This window comes from Hippocampus guttulatus, chromosome 1 (assembly GCF_054856545.1).
Source record: "Hippocampus guttulatus isolate MCC_2025c chromosome 1, RoL_Hgut_1.0, whole genome shotgun sequence".
Classification (NCBI taxonomy): domain Eukaryota; kingdom Metazoa; phylum Chordata; class Actinopteri; order Syngnathiformes; family Syngnathidae; genus Hippocampus; species Hippocampus guttulatus.
Window position 1 is genome coordinate 5,726,596 of NC_141261.1, and position 22,846 is coordinate 5,749,441.

Sequence of the window (22,846 nt, forward strand, 5' to 3'; positions counted from 1 at the left end):
ATTACAAAAAGATTCGTATTGACAAATTCTTTTATTATGGGCAGAGGACACCATGGCTCAAAACTCAAGATTTACAAAATGTTCTATAGCGCTTGTTCACATTCGGGTTGCTTGTGGGCTGGAGCAGATCCCATCTGACCTTGGGCCAGATGGTCTTTGGTTGGTTGTGGTCTGGCTGAGCCAATGGCAGATCAGGGGACAGACAAATGGTCATGCCACTGGCTGGCAACCAGTTCAGGGTTTACCCCGCCTACTGCCCGAGGACAGCTGGGATAGGCTCCAGGACATCCGCAACCCTTGTGAGAATAAGCGGATTAGAAAATGGATGCATGGATGAAAAACAGTCAAGTGGCTGTCTGACGATTGCAATTTTTTAAAACCGACTTAAGAAAAATAAGTAATTTGTATATCAGTTGCTCACAGTTTACAAATCTGACAGAATCACCGGATTACTTGGTCAGTCTCGGTTTCGTGACCCCTCCGGATTTCCTGCCAGTCTTTGTCTTCAAAGAGTTCTTATAAAGAAGGAGTCTCTCTGTGGTGTGAGGTGGCATGCGGTTCCGTTTAGCCCGTACGATACAAGCTGCCATCGGACAGAGCCTGTCGAAGCCCCCTGAGGTGGCGGGTACTGCCAGCAGTCTCTTGGCAACGCCCTGCAGTTTTGGAAAGCGAGTGGCGGATTTCCAGTAAAGCAAAATGGAGCCGTTTCCCCACAGCGGCTCTGACAGGTACACGTCAAGTTCTGACGTCACAGTCTTTGACGGAAGCTGGGGGATGTTCTCATCTGCCTTGCGTTTGACGCCAGCGAGATTAGTGGTGTCACAGTTGTCGTCCGAGCTGCCCCTGGAGACCTCCGTTCGGATGGCGGCTGCTGTTTCCTCTCTCCCCTCCACCTCATTTTTCTGATCTTCCGCTGCAGGATTAACCGAGTCTGCTTGGCTCCCAAGTACAACTTCCACAATTGTGCGAGCCTCATGTTTTGTTGGAGGCGTGAGGAAGCCTGCCGGGTCTTCAAGGTGGCCATCAGTGAACGTCTGCACAAGACAAGTGAGAATTTTATCGTGCAAATCATAATAGAGCGTCGTTTCCACCAAGCACAAACGTTTGCTTAGGTTATGCATTCCTCTAGGGCAGGGGTCCCCAACCTTTTTTGCCTCACGGACCGGTTTGATGTCAGACAACATTTTCAGGGACCGGCCTTTAATAAATACAGCAAAATAATATGATATGATCGGCATGAAAACGGTGGTATTTTCGAAACATAATAATAACCACGAATCACGACACGAGGAACGTCCTATCTGGCCGCTATGGTAATGTTTACACGTGCCTTCAAAATAAGATAGACCGCAACTACAAAGTGCATGAAAAATACGACTCACCATCGCCGTATATTATGCAGAGTAGGCTTGGTGCGTGGGAATCTCCCGTTGAGATAAATCCGTATTTTAAGTAGGACTCCTGACACTGTCTATTAAATGTAGCCTTCTTTTTCTTGAAAGCCGTAGGCTGCTCCTCTGTCTCCTGGTTGGGCCTTTTCCCCTTCCCAAAGACCTTTGTTTTTCCCTCATTTTGCGAGCTCCTGGGTTTCATTTTAGCGGTAACCTATCACGTGACTGAGAAGCGCGCATTCGACATATTGTAGACGGGGGTAACAGAGGATCCGGTGATTTTTCAAAATAAAACATCTTTCAGATTCCAAAATGAATAAAACCGAAGTAATGTAAGTCATGTATTCTTTCTGTGCGGCCCGGTACCAAATGAGCCACGGACCGGTACGGTTGGGGACCTCTGCTCTAGGGTTCTACTGCTAGGATTTTGAAGTTACCTTATTCATGAGTTTAAAAAAAAAGTACAAATTGCAAAGATAGAGGACAACAAGAGAAAGTCTGTCAACAACACAGAACAGCAATTTGAGCATGAGGGACTTCAAACTATCAGACCGTGTTTTTATAGAGGCACACCTCTGATTTTCAAAATAAAACTTTTCAGACTCTGATGATATTCGTATTCATTATCGCTGTGTAGCCTGGTAGCAAATGGCTTAGAGACAGCTCAGTGGTTCTGGAGTGAGAGTACATACCTTCAGTTTGTTCCTGGGGTCAAGCATGGCAGCTGCAACCACATCTTTTTGGTGAATCAGGGACTGGAAGTGAGTATGCAGGCCCGTGCGTAGGGCCTTTTTGAAGTGGGTGTAGTTCGTGTTACAGCCCTCCAATGTCTTATCGAGGCCGACCAGAGAGGTCAGGACATATGAGATCGCCAATGCATTTCCTAACAAGACCTACAAGCGAGAGCGGGCCAAAAAAAAAGATACTCCCACATTCTCTTCAACCAGCTAGTTGACCAATGTCAGTGAATTCCATACCTGCAAGGCTTCCTGGAAGGGCTCCAGGAGAGCCAGAATGTCGAGCACTTGCTCCCTCTTGACCATGATCAGAGGCGGGGCGCTGGACGTGTCGCTTGCCTCGCTGCGAGCCTGCGCCAGCACGGTGAGGATGCCGTTCCAAGCGGACTCCTGCACCATTCTGCGCAAGGACACCATCATGGAGTTCCAGCGACAGTGGTTGGAGGGCGGCCACAAAGACACGCCGCACTCCTTCAGCAAAACCTTCATGAGGACACACAGAGTAGACGGCACGATTTGATTTGGATCCGTCAACTATGTGTAACTTACTGTACTCCCCCCCCCCCCCCCCCACACTCTTTGAACCCTGCAGCTTTTAATGTGACACATTTTATTGGTCATTTTTGACAAGCTTCTAGCCGGCAATAGATTTTACCCATAGTTTCGTCGCATCTGACCAATGAAATTACCAAACATATCATACTGGACCAATGGACATTCATATTGAATGAAATGCATTCATATTGAATGTTCATTAGCCATTTGCGGTTAGGGTGCGCATCATTTACGTTTCCCAACCCTGTGCGAAGCTATGAAGTGGCAGTGCTTACTCACATCGTCGCTGACTGGTTGAATCCCCAACTATAAAATGACCACACCATCTTGTTTCAGACTCTTTTTCAAAGCCACGAGCGATATAATAAATACAACGAGGGATAAATTGTTCATAAAAAGAGAGCAATATCATTTGATAGCATGAGCATGCATTTTTCCTACCTCACTCCAGTACGTACTGCCCCTGAAGAAAGCCACAACATTGTGGACATGTGAGAGGAGGTTTTCGACCACTCTGGAGTTTTTCAACGCCTCGCTGATCACCACCTGCAGCGTTTTTGCCACGCAAGCAATTCTGGTTCCGATCTTGAGCTCAGAAAATGGGGACTCGGAATCGGGCATCCGGTCTGACAGAAAGGCCACTATCTCATCTCCGTCGGGCTCCCCCCTGCTCGACGGGCACATGATCTTGTAGTCACAGAAGACGCTGTTAGCAGCCAGCACTTCCTTCGCGTGGTTGATGAGGACATAGCCAATGCTCTGCGGGAAGATGCCGTAGCCGAGCAGCACGCCCTCCAGCTCCTTGGCTATGGCGCCGCTCAGGTCTTTATGGCTCACGTGACGGAAGGCCACGGTGGGCCGGCGAATCTGCCACGAATCACTGATGAAGTGGAGCTGCACAATGACGATGGGCTCATCCGGCAGATTGGACTGCGTGCCTGCCCAGAGGTCACAGGTCACATGAATGGCGCCCTCTCCATCTTCGGATTTGCATAGGCAGGCCTTTAAATCACGGATGAGCTGAGGTTTGACGGTTCTCTCCACGTCGTCATAAAGCTGCAAGCTGACGGCACGCTGGGACAGCTTGTGGTATTCGGGTCCGATGGTGCTTATGAGGGACCGGAAACCGGCTCCTTCAACGAAACTGAGTGGGAAGAGGAGGAAAATGCGATGACTTTTTTATATGCTTGGAAAATTCTAACCGGCTCTCTGTTTGATGGCGGGGGCCAATGACGACGACAACTCTTGCAAGCTCAGAGCTAAAGCTCTTAACATTTAAATACCTCAAACAACTGGAAAAAAAAATACGGGGTGTCCCAAAAGTCAATATACACTTTCTTTAATAACTTTAATCTTGGTAGTTTTTCCGTTGCCCATGGCCAAGACTCCTCAACTAACAATGGAGCAGCATTGCAAAACTAGCTCCTGGCAAGAAGTTCTTCGGTCTCGGTTTAGTGCCAATTTAAGGTTTTCACACTGATCCTATATGCATTGTAACAATTTCCGCTATCCATGACAAGTTTCTTGAAACGGGACCTGTTCTTGACAAACCTACGCCTAAACTGCAAACAGCTTTGTGTCTGTCCAAACGGTGTCATGTAAAAGAAAGAGTTTTGGTTTGGACTAATTCATGCAAAGAAATCCTGACCCAAACATTGTGTCGACAACACAGCAACTAATCCCAGAGTCTCCAACCAACCAGGGACACAATAAGGCTTCTCGAGTGAGCAGCGTTCTGAACTTACCTGAGTGGGAGCATGTCCTCAGCAATCATCCTCAATGCAGCGTCAAGAAACTTTTTCTGATCCACCGCATCTGCTGCTGGTGCCGGGGCAGTGACCCCACTCGAGCTGGGACGGGTGGGCAAGGGGGCATTGCTCGGAGGCAAGGTCACTCTCGATGTCAGAGTGTGCGTGGGTGGCGTGGACTTCTTCTGGATGATTTTGCACTGCTCTTTTATATCTTTGGCCTACAGGAATGCAAAGAGTGCAAAGTCCAGCAAGGAGGAAAAGGAAGAGAGAATTCAAGTCATGCTTTTCAAAGAAGGTTTTCAGGATCTCATACTCGAGAAGCAACAAGGAGCTTACCATTTCAGGAGTTACTGGCGAGGTGTCCAATAAAATGTCACACTTGAAGTTCACCTGCAAGATACAATAAAATGCGAGTTTGTCATAATCTCCAAGCATGTTGGCCACGGTGAGTTGAGAAAGAATCATCACCAACAACAAGACGCACATAAGATATTTCGCTTTTAAGATGCGCTCATACCTTTCCTTCCACAAACTGCTGAATATCAACGGAGATGGTGTCCGACTCCTTTTTGACCTGGCCCACTTCGGCTTCCATTTTGAGCGTGCCGTGCCAGCGGCTCCTCACTGCATGCTCTGTCCTGCAAATGGTGAACACACACAAACATCATCCACATCTTTGCGTGTTCCACATGGATGCCATTTATTCAAGAAATTCCTTCTTAAAGTGACCACACACTCAAGAAAGCATCCTACCTTCCAGGAAGCAGCTTGGAAATCTCAGCCCAGCGGTTCCCAAAGACGGAACGGGCTTTGTAAATGATGAGATCCTCCTCGTGGGTCCAGTTGTACTTCTTCAACAGGGGCTCCAAGTGGGTGTGCCAACGGTCACGGCACTGATTCTCCATCCGCCCATTCAGATGCTTGCAAATCAGACTCCAGCGATTGGTGCCAAACTGGCCCACCAACTCTCTGATCTGCTCAAGGAAACAAAAAATACACAATTATTCTTATGAAAAGATCATGTAAAACCCCCGCCACCAGAATCCCTAAAAGTTCTATTGTATTAGTGTCCAAGCTCTTCTTCACCTTTTCATCTTCCTCTTTGGTCCAGCAGTCTGTGGCCACATTGACGCTCAGATTTTTCCATCGTCGCATACACTGTGATTCTGTCTTACCCTTTCAAGTAACAGGACACAATAGACAAATTCCAACTTATTTCTCAGTGGATGTGCATCTCACCTCTTTGATTTTAAAACACAGATTATTTTTGTGTCATATTGATGAAATTAGTACTGCTCAAAGGAGATGGGGGGGGGGGGGGGGGGGGCTCGTGACTCTTAGATGCAAGCCTTGCTGCTCGCGTGGGGCCTAGCATTCCCCCCTTGCGAGCACGGACTTATATATGAATGGACTATCAATACACCTCTCTCGACTGAAGCCAGAGAGCAGCCATCTTAGCTTTCCACTGATACTGAAAATTTCTGTTATTCTTTTTTTCACTGAAAACATTCTCATCAATGCGTGTGTTACACTCAGAGAGACTTTCAAATCGCATTCTTACTGATGAAATGTGCATGTGGTGCTTTTCCAAGACTTAATTGTCCAACCTTATGCCATACATGGTGGCGTTTTCGATGTAGAGACAGAAAATAACACAAAAACGCCGCTGACAAATCAATGTATTCATAATAAGTGGGTTTAGCAAGTAGCAACGTAAGATGGCTGCCGGTGACTTCACCTTTGCTGACATTGCTCGTCCGTTCTTATAAGAGTCTGTGCATGCGAGCCACCAGCAAAACAAGGAGGATGGGCAACTGTGCAATACTGGATCACATTGATGCACTGCTGCAGTTTTTTTTTTTTTAACCAGGGTAGAGCTGATTGGGTTGGTTGATGTGTCACAAATGGCATGCCGCTTCAGATTGATTTTCTAAGCAGCAGAGGACGGAGACAGTGTGTATGTGAGAAATAATTGACAACAGATTGTGGGTCAGTCAGGGGCAGCCAAAAAAAAAAAAAAAAAAAAACAGGAGGAAAAAAAGCTAAATCACAAGATCACGGTGTCCAGAATCAAGATTTCGATCAAAACCAATAAATCCTTCAGTACTACATAAGTAGTACTGAAGGATTTATTGGTTTTACTCATTCCAACCATTTCTTACTGGTAATAGAGTGGCCACAGTATTCCAGTTGCGTTCTCCAAAATTTTGGACAAGGATTTTTAGGTTTTCATCCTGCACAGAAGAGAAAGTTGCAAGGCATTACTTTTAATGACTGTTTGCCAAAAGAGGGGAAAATAGTTCATAATATTTAGTCACGATTCATGTCATTCGAGCAGCATAATAATAATCATCCACGTGTACCTCGCCCTATATGAGGATGGATGTAACACTGCACTTCAAGTAACGCAATTCTGCTTTTTTTTTTGTCTAGAGTGGCCCCGTTTCGATATACATGATGGCAGTGTGTACAAGGTAAGGACACAGTAAAGGCACCAATGGGAGGGCTTGATATCATTGAAAAAAAATTGGTGATGTCAGCACCTATCCAAGCAACACAAATAAAACATTAAAAAAACACCCCTTTACATCGAAACCTCTATTCTGTCAGTGTAAACACAGCCATATCAGATGTGTTGAAGTGTACATGGAAATACAGTCAAACAAAATAAGCATTTAATCAAAATGGAGGATACGGTGTAAATAAGGCCTTACATTGCTAATTTACTCAGTGACATGTACATTGTGTAATTCAGCAATTAAATAAAGTCTGCTTTTCACTCACCTCTTCCAGAGTCCATCTTACTTTGGGGCTATCCTTGTCCACAGCACTTGAGTCTGTGTCAAAACACAGAGCACAATCAGCCTGTTCTGCCATACTGCAAACACACATTGACAGTGAGCTGACACACTGGGAAGAGGCAACACTTTTCAACTTAGGCGATGAAAGCATAATATATGTCAGCTGCTTAAAAAGAAAAAGAAAAAGGAGTTTTTTAGCTTGTCTTCATTTCACCATTTAATGTGGAAAAAATTAAGGATATGGCCGAAACACAAATCCACATTTCGCTAAAATATTATTTTATTCCAGCTATTGATTAGGATGCCAGCTGGACACCTCCCTGGTGAGGTGTTTCGGGCATGTCCCACTGGCAGGAGACCCCGGGGACGACCCAGGACACGTGAGAGACTATATGTCACCCAGCTGGCCTGGGAACGCCTCGGGATTCGCTGGGAAGAGCTCAAAGAAGTGGCTGAGCAGAGGGCAGTCTGGGCTGCCCTACTAAAGCTGCTGCCCCCGCAACCCAACCCCGGATAAGCGGCGGAAAATGGATGGATGATTTTATTCAATTTTTCCTCTGATTATTTTCTAGAGGCATTAATTCTCGACTGGAGATTGAATTACCCTATAACAAGCTTTGAAACTACAACTTTTCCCCCCAAGCATCAACTTCCACAGATATATTTTCTTTACAGATGAAGTGAAAATAAGTTTTCCCTTTTTCAATAATATATTTTTCAAAATGTGTAAGGTATGCAAACACAATCCATAATAAATTAACGTTTAAATGCTCAACAATTAAACGATAAAATGTGCCATCAAATCGAACGGCTTGACTTGTATCTGCTGCAACACTGAGAGTGACTCTTGTGACGATGTTACTACAAGCAGTGCGTGTCAGTGGGGGGACACTTTGACTATGGAAGCTGCTAAAAACATTGTGATCGATTAAATCACCCTGTCCAAGAACCCGTTCACTTCCACCAAACATGAATCCGTATGCATCATGTAATGTGACTTGAAAGACGGACGAAGGAGAACCCACAACGAGGAGCACATGCAATGTGCAATTCTGCATTTGCGTATCCTGATCACGGATTTGATTTGAGAGAGGCAAAAGGTACAATAAATGCTTTTCACACAACACCATTAGTGATGCGAGGGTTGTATTCAATTAAAGAACCTCGGATTTCACATTGAGAAAATAGATTTTGAGGATATTAAAACGAAATCTTCATTATTTCAGTAATCAAACTCGTAAACTTTTGGTTACATATATTTTTGGTAGTGTGGCGGGAGACTTCTCCAAATGTGTGCCTTGAATCATCATAACTTTACACGCTTCAGCATGTTACTTGTGTTTACACGTTTGCAGAAAAAGTATACGACTTTTTTCTGTCCACAGAATAAAATTGCCATTCCTCTTTGATTTGTAAGAGTCCACATCGTGTTAAAAACACGTGGTGAGACATTTTTAATGTAGCTTAACGCATATTCGGGACGCTCCACGACGGTGAGCTAATGTTAGCTCACTTTAAACGAACCGAGATAGTAGGTAATAGCAGACATAAACCAATCGAATTGCCGCGACTCGTACGAGGAACATTAAACTAATGGAGACCATTCATATGCTACGGGAAAATTAGTCACCTTATTTGTCCAAATCGGCTTTCCAGCCTGGCGGTAAATAGCAACCTAGCATATTCCCACGAACACGCATGCCTCGACTGCTAAATGCAAATTGTAATGCTCACATTAGAGTGTAGCGCCGCCTGTGGCCAAAGCTACACGTGCAACCACAAAAAACGTGTTGCTTTTCGAAAACTTGGAATCATACAAACCGAAAGCTACACGTTTGTTGAGGTAAATGAAGACACAACTTGCGAGGCAATATATGAGTCAGCAAAAAAGAGGTTGAATGAACACCTGTTCCAAAACATCATGTAAAAGTTCTTGTACAATGTAGGAATCCGTCGAACTCTAGTGTAACTTGCAGCTACACTTTCGTTCTTTGAGTACCCGTTTCCTTACACCGCGCGTGAAAACAATTCCAATGGAAACACAGTAGTTTGATATGTATACATATACTGTACTGTATGTACCTGTATACGGGGAGAGAGAGAGAGAGCGAGAGCTACGATTCAGTACGGGGTATATTTATTTGACAAAAATATTTATGATTTTCAATCGAATCAAAGACGTATAATACTAAAACCACCAAACAAATATATTGAACAAAGCATATACACAAATATTATCTTATCGCAATTTAGTCACAATTGAACAGACCTGTTGTATTTGCAGGGGCCAAGATTTACAAACTGCCAAGAGCCAGATTGGTAGGTGAATCACAAAGGAGTTGTGGAGACACGTCCATCTCACAGAGGTCGAGGGTTCGAAACCATGGTTTGGACTTCCTGTGAGGAGTTTGCATTGTTCTCCCCGGTTTTGCATGGGTTTTCTCTGGGTACTCTGGTTTCCTCCCACGTTCCCAAAACATGCATGGCAGGTTAAATGAACACTCTCAATTCTCTCTGAATGTGAATGGTTGTTTGTCTATGCGTGCCCTGCGATTGGCTGGCAACCAGTTCGGGGTGTCCCCCGCCTACTGCCCAAAGACGGCTGGGACAGGCTCCAGCACGCCCCACGACCCGTGTGGGGATGTAAGCGGATTAGGAAATGGACTGTATGATAATAATAATAATATTAATAATAATACATGCTCTTCCTCCCCGCTAATTGAAGCACCACTAATCATTACAAGTGACATGAATCTGAATTTTTGTAATTGGCACTGCTCCAAAGCAATACATTAATGAACCACATTCATAAACATTTACAATGTATTGTTTAACATCACATTCACAAGGCACAATACAGAAATCATTAGTGAGAGAGTACACATTACAAACAGTTTGCAGTATACACTGACCAATTACAGCATTTTCTAACAACAAATTAATTATGATCATTGTTCATTCCATATTAAATGGAACTTACCACAAATGATTTATTTGTTTGGTTATTGAGGTCCAAACCCACCTACGTGCTTTCTTGCACTCTAAAGCACAATGGATAGATAGAAAAGGCTATGACAAAGGAACCATTTTTCTCCTCCTTGAAATTTTTTTTCTCTCCGTTTAATTGTTTTTCAGCCACCATGACAAGTCTCAAAATCTTTTTCTTCTTCCTGTGGCTTGAGGAATACATTTAGCAGTTCTGAGCTGACACACGCTTAAAAGACAACACCTTGAGCCAGTTGGCATTGAAACATCTCTGCATAATGCATCCAAAAGTTATTGTGAAAAATAGGATGTTACAGAGATGCTACCCAAAAAAGGCACTCACACCATTTGTTGTCCTTGACTGTTACTTCCTCACATTAGCAAGACAACTGAAAGCCACCAACTGTTTGGGGGGGCCCTTTTTCTGTTCTAGGTGTACAAAGTGCAGAAAGGCATGCTTGGATGAGTTTGGTTCAGAAGAACAAGGGCATTAAACAATCACTGTCCTCACTATTGGACTGACAGTATTTGCGTACCATCACAGAAACAATAATAGAATGATCACATATTTACATTCACCAACACTTCCTCCCTATTGTACTTAAGAGGAGATAAAACTAGACTGGATTAACAAGTCCACGCACTCTGTTACAAAATGGCTCCATCGTGAACCCTTACATTGAGCAGCGGTCAGCTACATTGTCATATAACACGAAGGGCCACATTGTTAGCCCTTCAACCAGTGAGTTCCTTTTACAGAAAGCTGTCCTCACTGGCCACGTAGGAGAAGCCGTTGAAGGCGTTGTTGGAACTCGTGCTGGCGTTAAATTCCGGCGTACGGCTCACAGAATTAGAAACCATTTCCCTGGTGAACTCTGGGTCGATATGCTGAGTGTCAGCAGGGCCCCTCTAAACGTGAGGAAGGATATTTCGAAAGTTATATAGGTTATATAGATGAGATAGGAGTTGTTCTTCTGAGAAATCCTAAGAAATAACATCATGAAATGCAACGTAAAGAATTAAACAGTGAATGCGTAATGATTTAATTCATTGCAACTCCTTCTGATATGTGTGATTTGGCCACCGGGCAGCAGTATAATCTATAGAAAGCTTCACTTAAATACTGTAAGTGATTTGGTAACTTGCAGTAATTTGATTTTTTTTTTTTAAAGGATAAAGAATATATGCCTTTAAGTATTGTTCTATTGTAAGTCTACATGCGTTAGGCACATTGTTTGTGTTCAAATATCCATTGCTGAATGGATTATAACCCCATAACACTGATGCTATTTGTGAGCTCATCTACGGGGTTTGCATGATGTGTGTTAGCATCGCGCTAGCGGAAGGCAAAGTTATGTGGTTGTTTCAAATACACAACATGCAATTAATCGTCTTTGTTTTATGTTTAGTTTGAAAGTAAACTCCAATTGGGAGTGGTATGAAAAAACTTGAAGACTTATTTATTTTTTATTTGAAAGAAATGGTGGGGTTGCCAAGGTGACAACATGATGAGATGTTGTTATTGTAGGGCAGACATAAAGTGGCACAAGTTCCCTTTTAAAATACATTAGTGAACTGACACTCACCACATTGGGGTTGTAAGGAGGAGTGATTCTCTTGTGGTAAATGTCGTCCCAGTTGATTGATGAGAAAAAAGTGTGGTTCTTGATTTCTAACTTAGAACACAACACATAAAAAATAAAAAATCAATTCAACTGTATTTGGAATTGCGAGATGTTTCTAAGTATTAAGATATCTACTAGTTTGTCCCCCTCCTAATTTAAAGGTACGTACAAAGTCGGCGATGGCCCCGAAACGTCTGTGCTGGTCCTTCTGCAGGAGACCCTCCAGCAGGGAGCACACAGCCTCAGACTTCCCTGGTGGGAGCAGCAGAGGCTTATGGAGAATCCCGTCATACATTTCTCCAACGTCACGGCTGTAGAAAGGAGGCTACCATGAAGAGAATGGGCAGATGTTATTACCTACACACACACACACACCCAGACAAATACGCACACACAACGCACACACACTTACCAGACTGTAAATCATTTCATAAAGCACAGCTCCAAGACACCACCAGTCAACCGTCCTGTCATAAGGTTCCTTGCGAAGAACTTCTGGCGCTAAGTACTTTTGGTGGCAAACATCCAAATTCAGACCAGAAACCAAACAAAAACAGAAGCAATGAGAAAATATGTTGCAAAATCAACACACAACTTTTCATGCACCACATCTATCAAAACTGTCAAATCTTGCAGGCTCTTAATGTGCTCGTTTGTTGCTGAGGTAGCTATGTGTGGGCAAACCGAATTTAAGCTGGATCTGATCCAGATTTCACATTTGGCACCAGTTTGAATCTGAACCGTTTTGTGGAAAATCTAATGTAACATGCTCAAATAGAGATACATCTGTAATTTAAAAAAAAGTTTTAACAAACTCTTGCTGTTTTTTTTAAATTTCTAGTTCTGGATCTGAGTATGATCCCTATACGTTTGGGTTTTAATATTCCTTGACATCCGGTATTCAACTCACTTCGGGTGTTCCACAGAAAGTTGAGGTGGTTCCTTCTGGCTCCACACCTTCTTTGCACAAACCAAAATCTGTCAGCACCACATGGCCCTGCAACAGCGCAAACACAAGCACGGGGTTGTATACAAATGTAAATGGCCAAAAACATCGGTCAGTCAGAGAAAGGAGGCGTCATGGTTTTGCTCTGTCTTTTTTTTTTGTTTGTTTTGTTTTGTGTTAGGACCAGCTGGAGTGAAGGGCGTGCCTCTTCAGTGGTGTGTACGTGCATCCCCTCGCGCCCATGTCAGACAACCTGTGTCTTGTTCCCAATCACGCCGAGTCAAGTATTTTAAGGACTGCAGAGATCCCAAAACTCTATTGGATTATTGACCATGTTCATAGTCGATCTTGTTTTGCTAGATTGTTGTTCAGTTAGTATTTGGTTTTTGAATTAATTTTAGACTACTTTAAGTTTCGTGGGTTTGGATTTTTGACATTTCATTTTGAGTATTTTCCGTTGTCAAATTTACCGTGCAGTTTGCAAGTACTTTTTGTTCATATCTGGTTTTCCTGGCTTGTTTTTGCCAAGGAGTTCTGTTTATACATTGTCGGTACTTAGTTTTTCTCTAAGTACGGTAAGTATTGTTTGGCCCCGCAGTTTATCTGAGTCTGCGTTTTTGGGATCCACACACCACCTGGTTTGTGTTCGGACTGTGTCAGGAGGAGAAAGTGTGACTGTTATTCACCTGAGAATCTAAGAGGATATTTTCGGGCTTCAGATCCCTGCAATGAACACAAACACACACGCATACACACACACGCACACACACACACACACACACACAGACGCACCAAATCATATTTTAGGTGGACGGATGGATGGATAATGAAGGGGGAGGGAGGGAGAGAGAGAGAGAGAGATGAAAACAATCCTAAAAACATATTTTGCTTTGTTTTTCCACAGAAATATCCTGTGTGTCTGTGTGACTTCATATTTCGTATGATCTAGGTTGCACTTGCTAGATCATTTTTGTTTTCGATCATCACAATTGACTTCACTCAATATTGTAGGCAAAGAAAACAAAAATATCGATCCACCGTAAGAATGCAAGTGTGCATTGCTGACACGTCGTGGTTGATGTCCCAACATTAAGAAATCCAAATGTAGTCTGACCTGTAGACAATATTGAGGGAGTGAAGGTAGCCAATAGCGCTCGCCACCTCTGCCGTGTAGAACCTCGCTCTGGGCTCAGAGAAGCATCTCTCACGCTGCAGGTGAAAGAAGAGCTGCACAAACAAGAGGGCGAGCACATAAGAAGGCGCCCCTCAGCACGTGAATCAATTTGCTTGCTTCGATTGCTTGCGCATACTTCTCCACCATTCACGTAGTCCAGAACAAAGTAGAGCTTCTCGGCGGTCTGGAAGGAGTAATGGAGGCGAACCAGAAACGGGTGTTTCAGGCTTTTGAGCAGCACGTTTCTCTCCGCCATGATGTTTTTTTGCTGCAAAAGGAGACGTGGAGATCAAAGCCGGAAAAGCAGTGCATCAATAAACGCATTTTTGGCTGTGCTGACCCTCTGCATGAGCACAGCAAATTACAAAAGTGTCAGTATCACAATTTTCTATTTTTCTAGAGAGGAGACCGACCATTGTACTGGTATGTGTGCAAATATTTGACCTTAATCAGAACTTTTGAGTTTCATTCTTTTGTAATGATGAGTGACTGTGTTGAGTATACAGTGAACCCTCGCTATAACGTGGTTCACCTTTCACAGTTTTGCTGTTTCACTGATTTTTTTGGGGCAGTTTTTAAAATTTTCTATCTGATCAGATCGATTTGGCAGTGATACAGTGTCTGAATATATTTCAGGATTGGGATCAGATCCAAATTGAATGTGACCTTTACTTTCCAAGTAGATTGCATGTGTGTATATGTGATGAACTCTCACTTTTCTTTGAGTCATATAACATGTCCTTTGCACCAAGCATTGTGCAGATTAGATAAGATTGAGTTTGTGCTGCTGCTTCCAGACTTTGATGAAAACACAGGACGCTGCTCTGCTTCATACGAGTTGAGCTACATGCATTTGGTTTTGGTTTGTTTTTTAGCTCTTCTGTTTGGACTGTATTGCAATTCAGTACCCCATTGGACCCACCAGAAGGCGATGTTTTTCTTTCTTTTCATGTGGATATTGTATTTAACCTTCCTATTACTTTACTTTTTCCCAACAATGTTCATAGGTAAATAATAATGTTCAAGCATCCAAAAGAAATCACAGAATGCAATGCAGTTTTTATAATAAAAAAAAGAAAATGAAAAATGGAGGCTATAAGACAAAGTTTAATTTATTTAGTTTTTTTCTATATTTTCCAAACAGGTCAATTTGACCTGCAACATAACGGGAGGGTTAAGGCAGAGCAGTGTTTCACATTTTGAAATATATGTCTTGTGACATAATCTGAGCAATTGTGTTAACTGTGCTGTTTTTGATTTGTTTTTAATTTGGAATTTCACCAAGGTGAGGGCTGATATTAAAGATTTCCATCTAATTTGGTAATACAAAAACAGCAGCTCAGTACAGTATGACGAGCAATGCTCATTCATTTTGGTGTCAGACACAGAAGCTGACACGAAATATCAAAAATGCCTTGTGAGTTTTTAGTGTAACTTTTGGAAAATGTCATCTATTTTCAGGCCCTTTTCATATCTAAATTATTCATATAAGGGTATATCTCATGACCTCATTGTACCACACGTACAGCTCTGGCGTACTAGGCACTCACCTCCTTTTTCTTCAAGATGACTTTCTTCTGCAGCACTTTGACAGCGTAGAACTGGTTGGTGGCTTTGAGCTTGGCGAGCAGGACCTGCATTGAAAAGTTTGTGCGTTGATTTTTTTTTTTTGTTTAGCAAACACTTGACAGCGCCAAATGGTCGCTCGGCGGCCAGGATGTGGCCGCAGAAGCCCTCGGATGTCTGTGTGAACACCTGACACTGACAAAATTGAATCACGTTAAGCCAGAAGGACATGAAGGCAATATCCAACTATGACTTTTGCTGACAAATCTCAGTAGCAATTTACAAAGTTTGGAGTTGTTACATTGTTACAACTTTTTCTGAAACATTTAGTTATTTTGTGCATGCAACATTTTGTTTTTCTTTTCAACCCCCCCCCCCCCCCCCAACCCAATTTGGCTGCTGTTGACTGCAAATTTGGGTCAAATAAAGGTTGCCGGTACCTTATCTTATCTTATCTTATCTTATGTGAGCCTCATTTTTGTATCTCCATCCAGAAAACTATTTTACATAGTGCTTGTTTTTATTTAGGTTGGGGAGGATCTGGAACCTATCGTAGGGGATTTTGGGTGACAGTGCACCCAGAATGGCGAAGTGCAGGCCATATACATGTCGGAAAACAACAATTCAAAGTCAAATTTTCTCCTAAGGGCAATTTAGAGTCTTTGATAAAGCTGCTGTCAGCTGTCTTTAGACGGTAGGCGGGGTACACCCTGAACTGGTTGCCAGCCATTCGCGGAGCACACATAGACGAACAACCAGCCCCGCTCACACACCCACCCAGGGACAATTGAGAGTGTTCCATTAACCTGCCACGCATGTTTTTGGAGTGCGTGAGGAAACCGGAGTCCCTGGAGAAAACCCACACAGGCACAGGGAGAACATGCAAACTCCACACAGGAAGGCCGGAGCCGGAATCAAACCATGCACCTCTGCACTGTGAGGCCGACGGGCTAATCAGTCGACCACCTGGCCACACTTGATAAAGCTAACATGCATGGTTTTGGTATAAGCGACGAAGGAAGTGGGAGCACCCAAAGGAATTGTGTGTAAACATTAGAAAAAAAAAAAAGAACTGGAAAATAAAATATGAAAGTTACTGACTGCATTTTAGAGAGATGTAGTTCGCTGTCAATGCACTCTTGAGGAAGGCACCAAGCTCTTGGCTTTGGTTTCTCAAAAAGAAAAAAAAAATAGAAACACACTTCCCGCTGAAGGAACCATTTAACATAATACTTTGTCTTTGAACAATTGCCTGGTAACATTTGATGTTACTTTGCCATTGGTGATAGACGACCTTAAGTGACAACACAGTTAATGATTCATGAAAACATTGCGTGCACAACGTCAACCGCGACTTTCCTTCTCTCTCTTGTCACGTTTAGGTACTGTACAACAACATGACCTCTGAAAATTGCATCAGTGCATACATCTTGTGTCCTCTACTGCATATGAATCATTGCAGGATTCACGGTCATTATAAACAAAGACACGATACCCGAAGCAACTATATTTGCAAATTTAAACTTGTTGGCACCGGTCTCACTGGAACGCAGTTAGAACCGTGTCATTTATCACATAGTAGCTTGTGAGATAATAATGAAAATACTTGAATATCAAAGAAGAAATAGCCAGCACAGTGACCCACTGGTTAGCATGTCGCAGTTCTGCAGTTCTGGGCCCAAATCTCAGCTCTGGTATTTCTGCATTAAGTTAGTCTACTGTAGGAACCAAATTTGGTAACTTCTCCTTGTAAGGCAAAATAACCATGTCATTTGTCACACACATAATCAGTGATCACAATAATAAAAATACTTAAGAATGGGAAATCTATATATTTAATACATATATATCAAGAAATAATGTTGAATGTCCAAGTAGCTCATTGAGTGGCCTCCCAAGGTCAAAATGGGTTCATTACAACATGAAGTGAATAAGTAATAGTATCACCTTTCCAAAGGTCCCTTTGCCAATGACAGCCAGGAAGTCAAAGTCAGTGGGCTTGGCACTACAACAAGACAGAGAGTTATTTATTGAAGGCTTTCTAATGTTCAGTGCGCAGCATTACACACATACACACAAACAAACACGCACACACACACACCCACACACCTTTAAATCGTGCACTAAAGCTGAATTACAAATTGAATCAAGATTGTACTGTATGTAGTCAGTTAATAGTGTATTTTATTGGAAATACCAGAGTATTACAAAACTGACTTATAATGAGCTATCACTGTGTGCTATCCTGTTTTATGAGAATTTAGTAGCATTTGGTGTGCAATTAACTGCAAAACAGGTGCTGTTTTTTTGGAATGACATGTAAAGGCGTATGTTTCTATGAATTCATGTTATGAATGTAACAGTATGTGTCAGTGAAGGGTTCTGGGGTTCAAAGCAATTTCAAAATAAACTCCTTGAGTAGGAGTTCTCAAAAATGTTGGGTCCACGACCTGTTACATGAGACACATTCTTCTCGGGACCCTTTATAATCGCAAGGCCAATCAAATAGGGCTACTATGTGCACCATTCGATGCCATGGGAATTTTGTTTTTTATGTTTCAACCGAATGTGTTTAAATGAAAGAAACAGACGCATCCATTAACTCTCTGAACCGCTTAACCTCACTCAGGTAATTCGATTGAAATTAATTCAATGCAGTCAATCCCGATATATTTGCAGTTTGGCATGTAGTGGTTTTTTTTTCCATCTGTATTTGAGGTGTTCTGTTTTGCTGGCAGTCACCCGAGGCATCTCATTGGTGTACAGTCAAAAGTGACTGAAAGTATGTTTTTACTCCTCTCCCGATGCAACTACCAAATGTTAATCCTGCAGTCTACCTTGACTTTACAATTTGCTTGGATTACCTAACATATAAAGATGCTGAAAGGTGAGTTTAATGACTGGATACTGTTAGTGGAAAGTGCTAGTCCACGGTTATTTGCCTATGTGTGATGTCATACAGTTTGAGCTATGATGTTATTTAGGGCTAGTATGCCAGCTAACGCTATCGATACGACTCATGTGCTTTGTTTTTGCTCAATAATTGTACTACTGAATACAATTTCTATGTAGAGGGCTCATGACTGCATACATGCTAGAAAGATGATGTTGATATTTTATGATCCACTCTGTTTTAAGTGATTTAACTGTTTTCAACATCATACAACAGTTTATTATAAGTTGTTTTTTGTTTGTTTTTTTGGAGACCACCAATTTACGTGTTGCAGACCCCATTTTGAGAACCAGTGCCCTTGAAAACATGCTGACAACTTGAAGGAGAAGGTTCACATGGTTTGTAAGGGTGGAGCTACTTACTGAGGGTCAGCTGAAGGACCCAGGTTGACGTCATCGTGGGGGGAAGAGGATGGCGACCGTAGCTGAAAGACAATAGGTGCAAAAAAAAAAAAAAAGCCTTATAAAACACAAAAGCTGCTGCATGAAAACAAATGCTGTCATTGTTCAAATGCTTAGCTTCTCTGCGAAATGTAACTCAAGCACTCTCTATTTTTCATTACGGTATAAGCATAATTTTATAATTAGTTCAGGAGTTAGAGCGGCATAAATTATCATTATGTTAACATTTCTGTGCTATCAGATTTCGCCCTCAAGTTCTATTACAAAAAGTGATAACTGAAAGCAGAGACACCAGAATCTTAGTACCAATATACATTACAACCGGAATTTCATTTAATTTCATTCAACAATTACATTTACTTCAGTATTCTTCTTTTCTTAATGAATCACTCAATTTAGTGAATTTGCTATCGCTGTCCTGAGAGAATTGACTAGCGTCTCCAGGTCAGTGTTCCTATCCATTGTCACAGAAGTGTTCTCATCTGTGTTTTTTGTCCTAAGTAGAATTCTGGCAAATACCATAGTCCGTGTCCTAGACAGCATCCTAGCCAGAGTCCCTCCCATGTTCTAGCAAGCACCTAATGAGTGTTCTAGTAAAGAGTCATTACCTTAGTCAATAGTGTGTTAGTCAATGTGTTCTTAGCCAATGCCATACCAAGTGTGCTAGCCATTGCCTAGCAGGAGTCTCCTAGCCAGTGTTCTAAATAGAGTCATTGCCATTATTTTAACCAATGTATTAGCCAATGTCCTTGCAAGCAACCAAGTCGGTGTCCTTGTCAGTGTTCTATCCAGTTTATTAAAAGGACCCTAGTCAATGTATTAGTCAACTTTGCTGCTGTGAATTGGGAATTTCTCCATTGCGAGACTAATAAAGGTTTTCTTAACATCCTAGCAAATGCCAAACAAAGCAAGTGTGCTCGTCAGAATCTAACCAGTCACCTTCTACGTTTCCTAGACAGTGTTCTCAATAGGGTCTTTGTCTTAGCCAATGTCCTTGTTAGTTCCCAAGCCAATGTCCTAGCTAAAGTTTTAAGTCGAGCCTCCAAGTTAAATGTCGCATTCATGATCAAAGCAAGTGTCCTTGGCAGTGTCCTTGTCAATGTTTCAGTCAGTGTCCTTGGGAGTCTCCTAAAAGGGAGTCTTTGTCATTATCATAGCCTTTGCTTTAGCCTGTGCATTAATCACCAGTGTCCTAAATAGAGTCCGAGCCAAATGAGAGTACTGTATGTTTCCTATGTAATTTTAGATGGCACACAAGATGCTATCAGTCGGAACCTTGAGCTAGCCTGCGTGGTTTCTCATCCGATTGTCCAAGGGTCTATGCATTAGCATAACCGCTGACCTCAATTAACCCAACCTTGCATGGCATTCTGCTAAACCTGCTTGGCTGCTCATTCTTGGGCCTCCATTTGTAGGTAATTTATTGAAGAGATAACTAATAGTTTGTTTATTTCAGTTGAGTGCCCTCTTGGAACCTGAACGGCCCAGCAGATGAATGACGTGGAATTCAACCTCATACTTTAGGGAGTTCAACAAAAGGCCAGTACCCAAATAAAACATTGATATTTTAATACCTTTTCTCTGCTACAATGAAAGAATTATTTGCTTACTGATTAACCATGTCACAAAATAAAGTTAAGTAGCTGCATCAGGTAAGAATAAAGTGTAACTTTTTTTCGACAAGGAGTAAAACTCAAAACAAAAAAAGAAGGCCAATACTACAGAAAACCTGAAAAATACATCAGTCACAAACTTTCAGTTAGAGCTTAAGAGAATGATTCTTGTTTTTATTCCGATTATAATACAGAAATAGCTTTTTATTGTGATCATTATTATTATTGCACAGAAAAGAAGCTTCAAAGAGCTTCAATGGCCGGCCTACTTTACTGCATTATGTCTTTTACTCACTGTCCACACTCCTCATTTTTACACTGCATTTAAACGTTGTCATGTTGCAAGGAGTAAAACTCAAACTCACATTACAGTGGGCCATGGCTCTTATCCATTCCAGTCGCAATGGGAACCCAACATCCGTTTGATCGATCTGACAAAAGAGCCAAGAGATGTTTACTTCAAATTATAAGTGTAATCCAGTGATTCCTAACCACGGTGCGGTGGCTGTGAAAGATCTTCAAGTGTATTTATCCAGTTTTTCTTAATTGGTTTGAAAATTTACTACAAATAATGGATCGTATGTTCGTCATCTGTTTTTGCCGTTGACTTACAGTGCCTAGATAGCGTTAAGGTACAATTAACCTTCGTATCCAAGTGTTGCCTATTAGATGACACCTTCATTATTTTGGTATACATACCTTTTGAGACATTGTTGTGTAGTGGTATGCCATGAGACTGAAACATTGCTCTAATCTTCTGCTGTGTATTGTTTGTTAGCCATGAAATGCTGAGCTCAGTGTGTGCAGAGCGGGTCCGTCTGGTTTGTACGGTAGGAGATGCTGGACCAGCAGAGACGAATTGAAGGGCATTTGGAGATACAGAGTTTGTGTTTACATGCTAAATATTGGGTCATTCATTTAGCTGTCACAAAATACAAGAACACATACGCGTTTGCATGCACACATGCACAGAATTGTCAGTCATCATCATCTTTCTCGCTAAAAAGTGCCCTTAACTCATTCAGTACCAGCCAATTCTGGACCAAGTCTGAAAAGACGTTTAAAAACGTCTTTGGGAGTGAATGAGTTAAAAAAAGAAGGAAGGGAAAACATAGGAAAGTCTTCTGGTACTTTAGGCATTGGAAGGCATTACAACACAATGCAAAACATTATGGTCAATATCAATAACTAAAGGCAGAGCAATGAAATCTGAATGTTCAAAATAAGCAACGCTTTCTGCCTGGAGGGAAGGTTAGGTTACAAACCTTTGCAGTATAAAAGACACTGTCCAAAAGTTTTGTTCTTTCTTGTAATCTTTGAATCACCAAGAAGCATGAATATCACTCTGGATTAAAAGTTTAACTTTACCCAGCAATATTTGACATTCAATTGTATTTTCAAAAATAACCTGGGGGAAAAAAAGGCCCGACTAAATATCAGTTCTTTATTTCTAAATCTAACAGCAATAGCCTAAAAAATCAGCAAACAACTTGAATATCAAGGCATTGACAACTAGCAGTAAAAAATTGTTTGAAAGCATATTTTTATGGATATGTAAACGTGTATTTCATAAGCAGTATGCGTAAGGTGTACAGAGTGCTCACCTGTGAGTGCAGGAAGACGATTACGGTGTGAAGGCGTTCACCAAAATGTGTGCAGCAGCCGCTGCTTGCCGATGACTGACTGATCTCGGGTCAGTTGTACACTTCAAGAGTGAATGATTGATGGATAGTTATTCAACCTCAGGAGACGTGACATGTGTCCAATTTCATGGGAGGCGTTCCTGTATTTTGGTTGTCGTGAACTTGTTTGTCAAAGCACAGTACAGCGTTGCGTGGCTTTTTCCTGGGTACTGCAGCTTCCTCCCATACTTCAAAAACATGCATGTTAAATTCATTCACAAGTTTAACATTTTTAATATTTACACCGGCAGAGGAGCAACTACTTGCGTTTCTCAAGTCAGTCACCACAAAAAAAAATGACAAGAAGAGTTTGAAAAGGCAATGTTGTAACTAGACAGGGTAATGGTAATGGATTTTTCATGACAAGTTTTTATTTAATTTTGATTGCAGTTTTTTTAATGCAGTTTTATGTACGCTAGTTTTTAGAGCCATGATGTTTGTTTTTAATTTGTTTATACAGGATATATTTTCTGAAAATGCTGAGTTTTAGTATTTTTTTAAAATATATAATTATGGCAATATTTGTGGAGTGCAAGATTAAAAAAACTATAGCTCACTAGGCATTGTGCAATAAAGTAAACTAAAATTCCCAAACGACTTTTCTTTCTTCTGGATGACTGTACAGTAATACTGAAATAAATTCATTTGTAATAAAAACCATTAAGG

The 22,846-nt window shown here is 41.8% G+C and overlaps 2 protein-coding genes across 4 annotated transcripts; both read right to left on the bottom strand.

Annotated features, from left to right (window-relative positions):
• Positions 1 to 12: 12 nt before the first annotated feature.
• On the bottom strand, positions 13 to 8,944 carry mybl2a (MYB proto-oncogene like 2a). Of its 2 annotated transcripts, none has more exons than XM_086106032.1 (12): positions 8,866 to 8,944; positions 7,219 to 7,271; positions 6,597 to 6,668; positions 5,521 to 5,610; positions 5,188 to 5,408; positions 4,952 to 5,072; positions 4,771 to 4,824; positions 4,429 to 4,652; positions 3,125 to 3,827; positions 2,369 to 2,611; positions 2,084 to 2,284; positions 13 to 1,034 (listed from the first exon to the last, which is right to left on the bottom strand). In XM_086106032.1, exons 4-12 carry the CDS (start codon positions 5,587 to 5,589, stop codon positions 450 to 452), a joined length of 2,421 nt encoding a protein of 806 aa, XP_085962158.1. In that variant the 5' UTR covers positions 5,590 to 5,610; positions 6,597 to 6,668; positions 7,219 to 7,271; positions 8,866 to 8,944; the 3' UTR covers positions 13 to 449. The 2 variants fall into 2 exon arrangements, with proteins under 2 accessions (XP_085962158.1, XP_085962151.1); XM_086106025.1 differs by having other exon boundaries at positions 7,219 to 7,312; positions 8,866 to 8,942.
• Positions 8,945 to 9,350: 406 nt separating this feature from the next.
• sgk2a (serum/glucocorticoid regulated kinase 2a) lies at positions 9,351 to 22,207 on the bottom strand. 2 transcript variants are annotated; one of them, XM_086106049.1, is made up of 13 exons: positions 22,103 to 22,207; positions 20,864 to 20,929; positions 18,847 to 18,908; positions 17,479 to 17,536; positions 15,516 to 15,599; positions 14,102 to 14,233; positions 13,906 to 14,018; positions 13,478 to 13,514; positions 12,756 to 12,842; positions 12,258 to 12,353; positions 12,015 to 12,170; positions 11,807 to 11,896; positions 9,351 to 11,129 (listed from the first exon to the last, which is right to left on the bottom strand). In XM_086106049.1, the coding sequence occupies exons 2-13, from the start codon at positions 20,876 to 20,878 to the stop codon at positions 10,974 to 10,976; spliced, it is 1,086 nt and encodes a 361-aa protein (XP_085962175.1). In that variant the 5' UTR covers positions 20,879 to 20,929; positions 22,103 to 22,207; the 3' UTR covers positions 9,351 to 10,973. The 2 variants fall into 2 exon arrangements, with proteins under 2 accessions (XP_085962175.1, XP_085962170.1); XM_086106044.1 differs by having other exon boundaries at positions 10,989 to 11,129; positions 11,807 to 11,892; positions 22,103 to 22,192.
• Between the last annotated feature and the right edge of the window lie 639 nt (positions 22,208 to 22,846).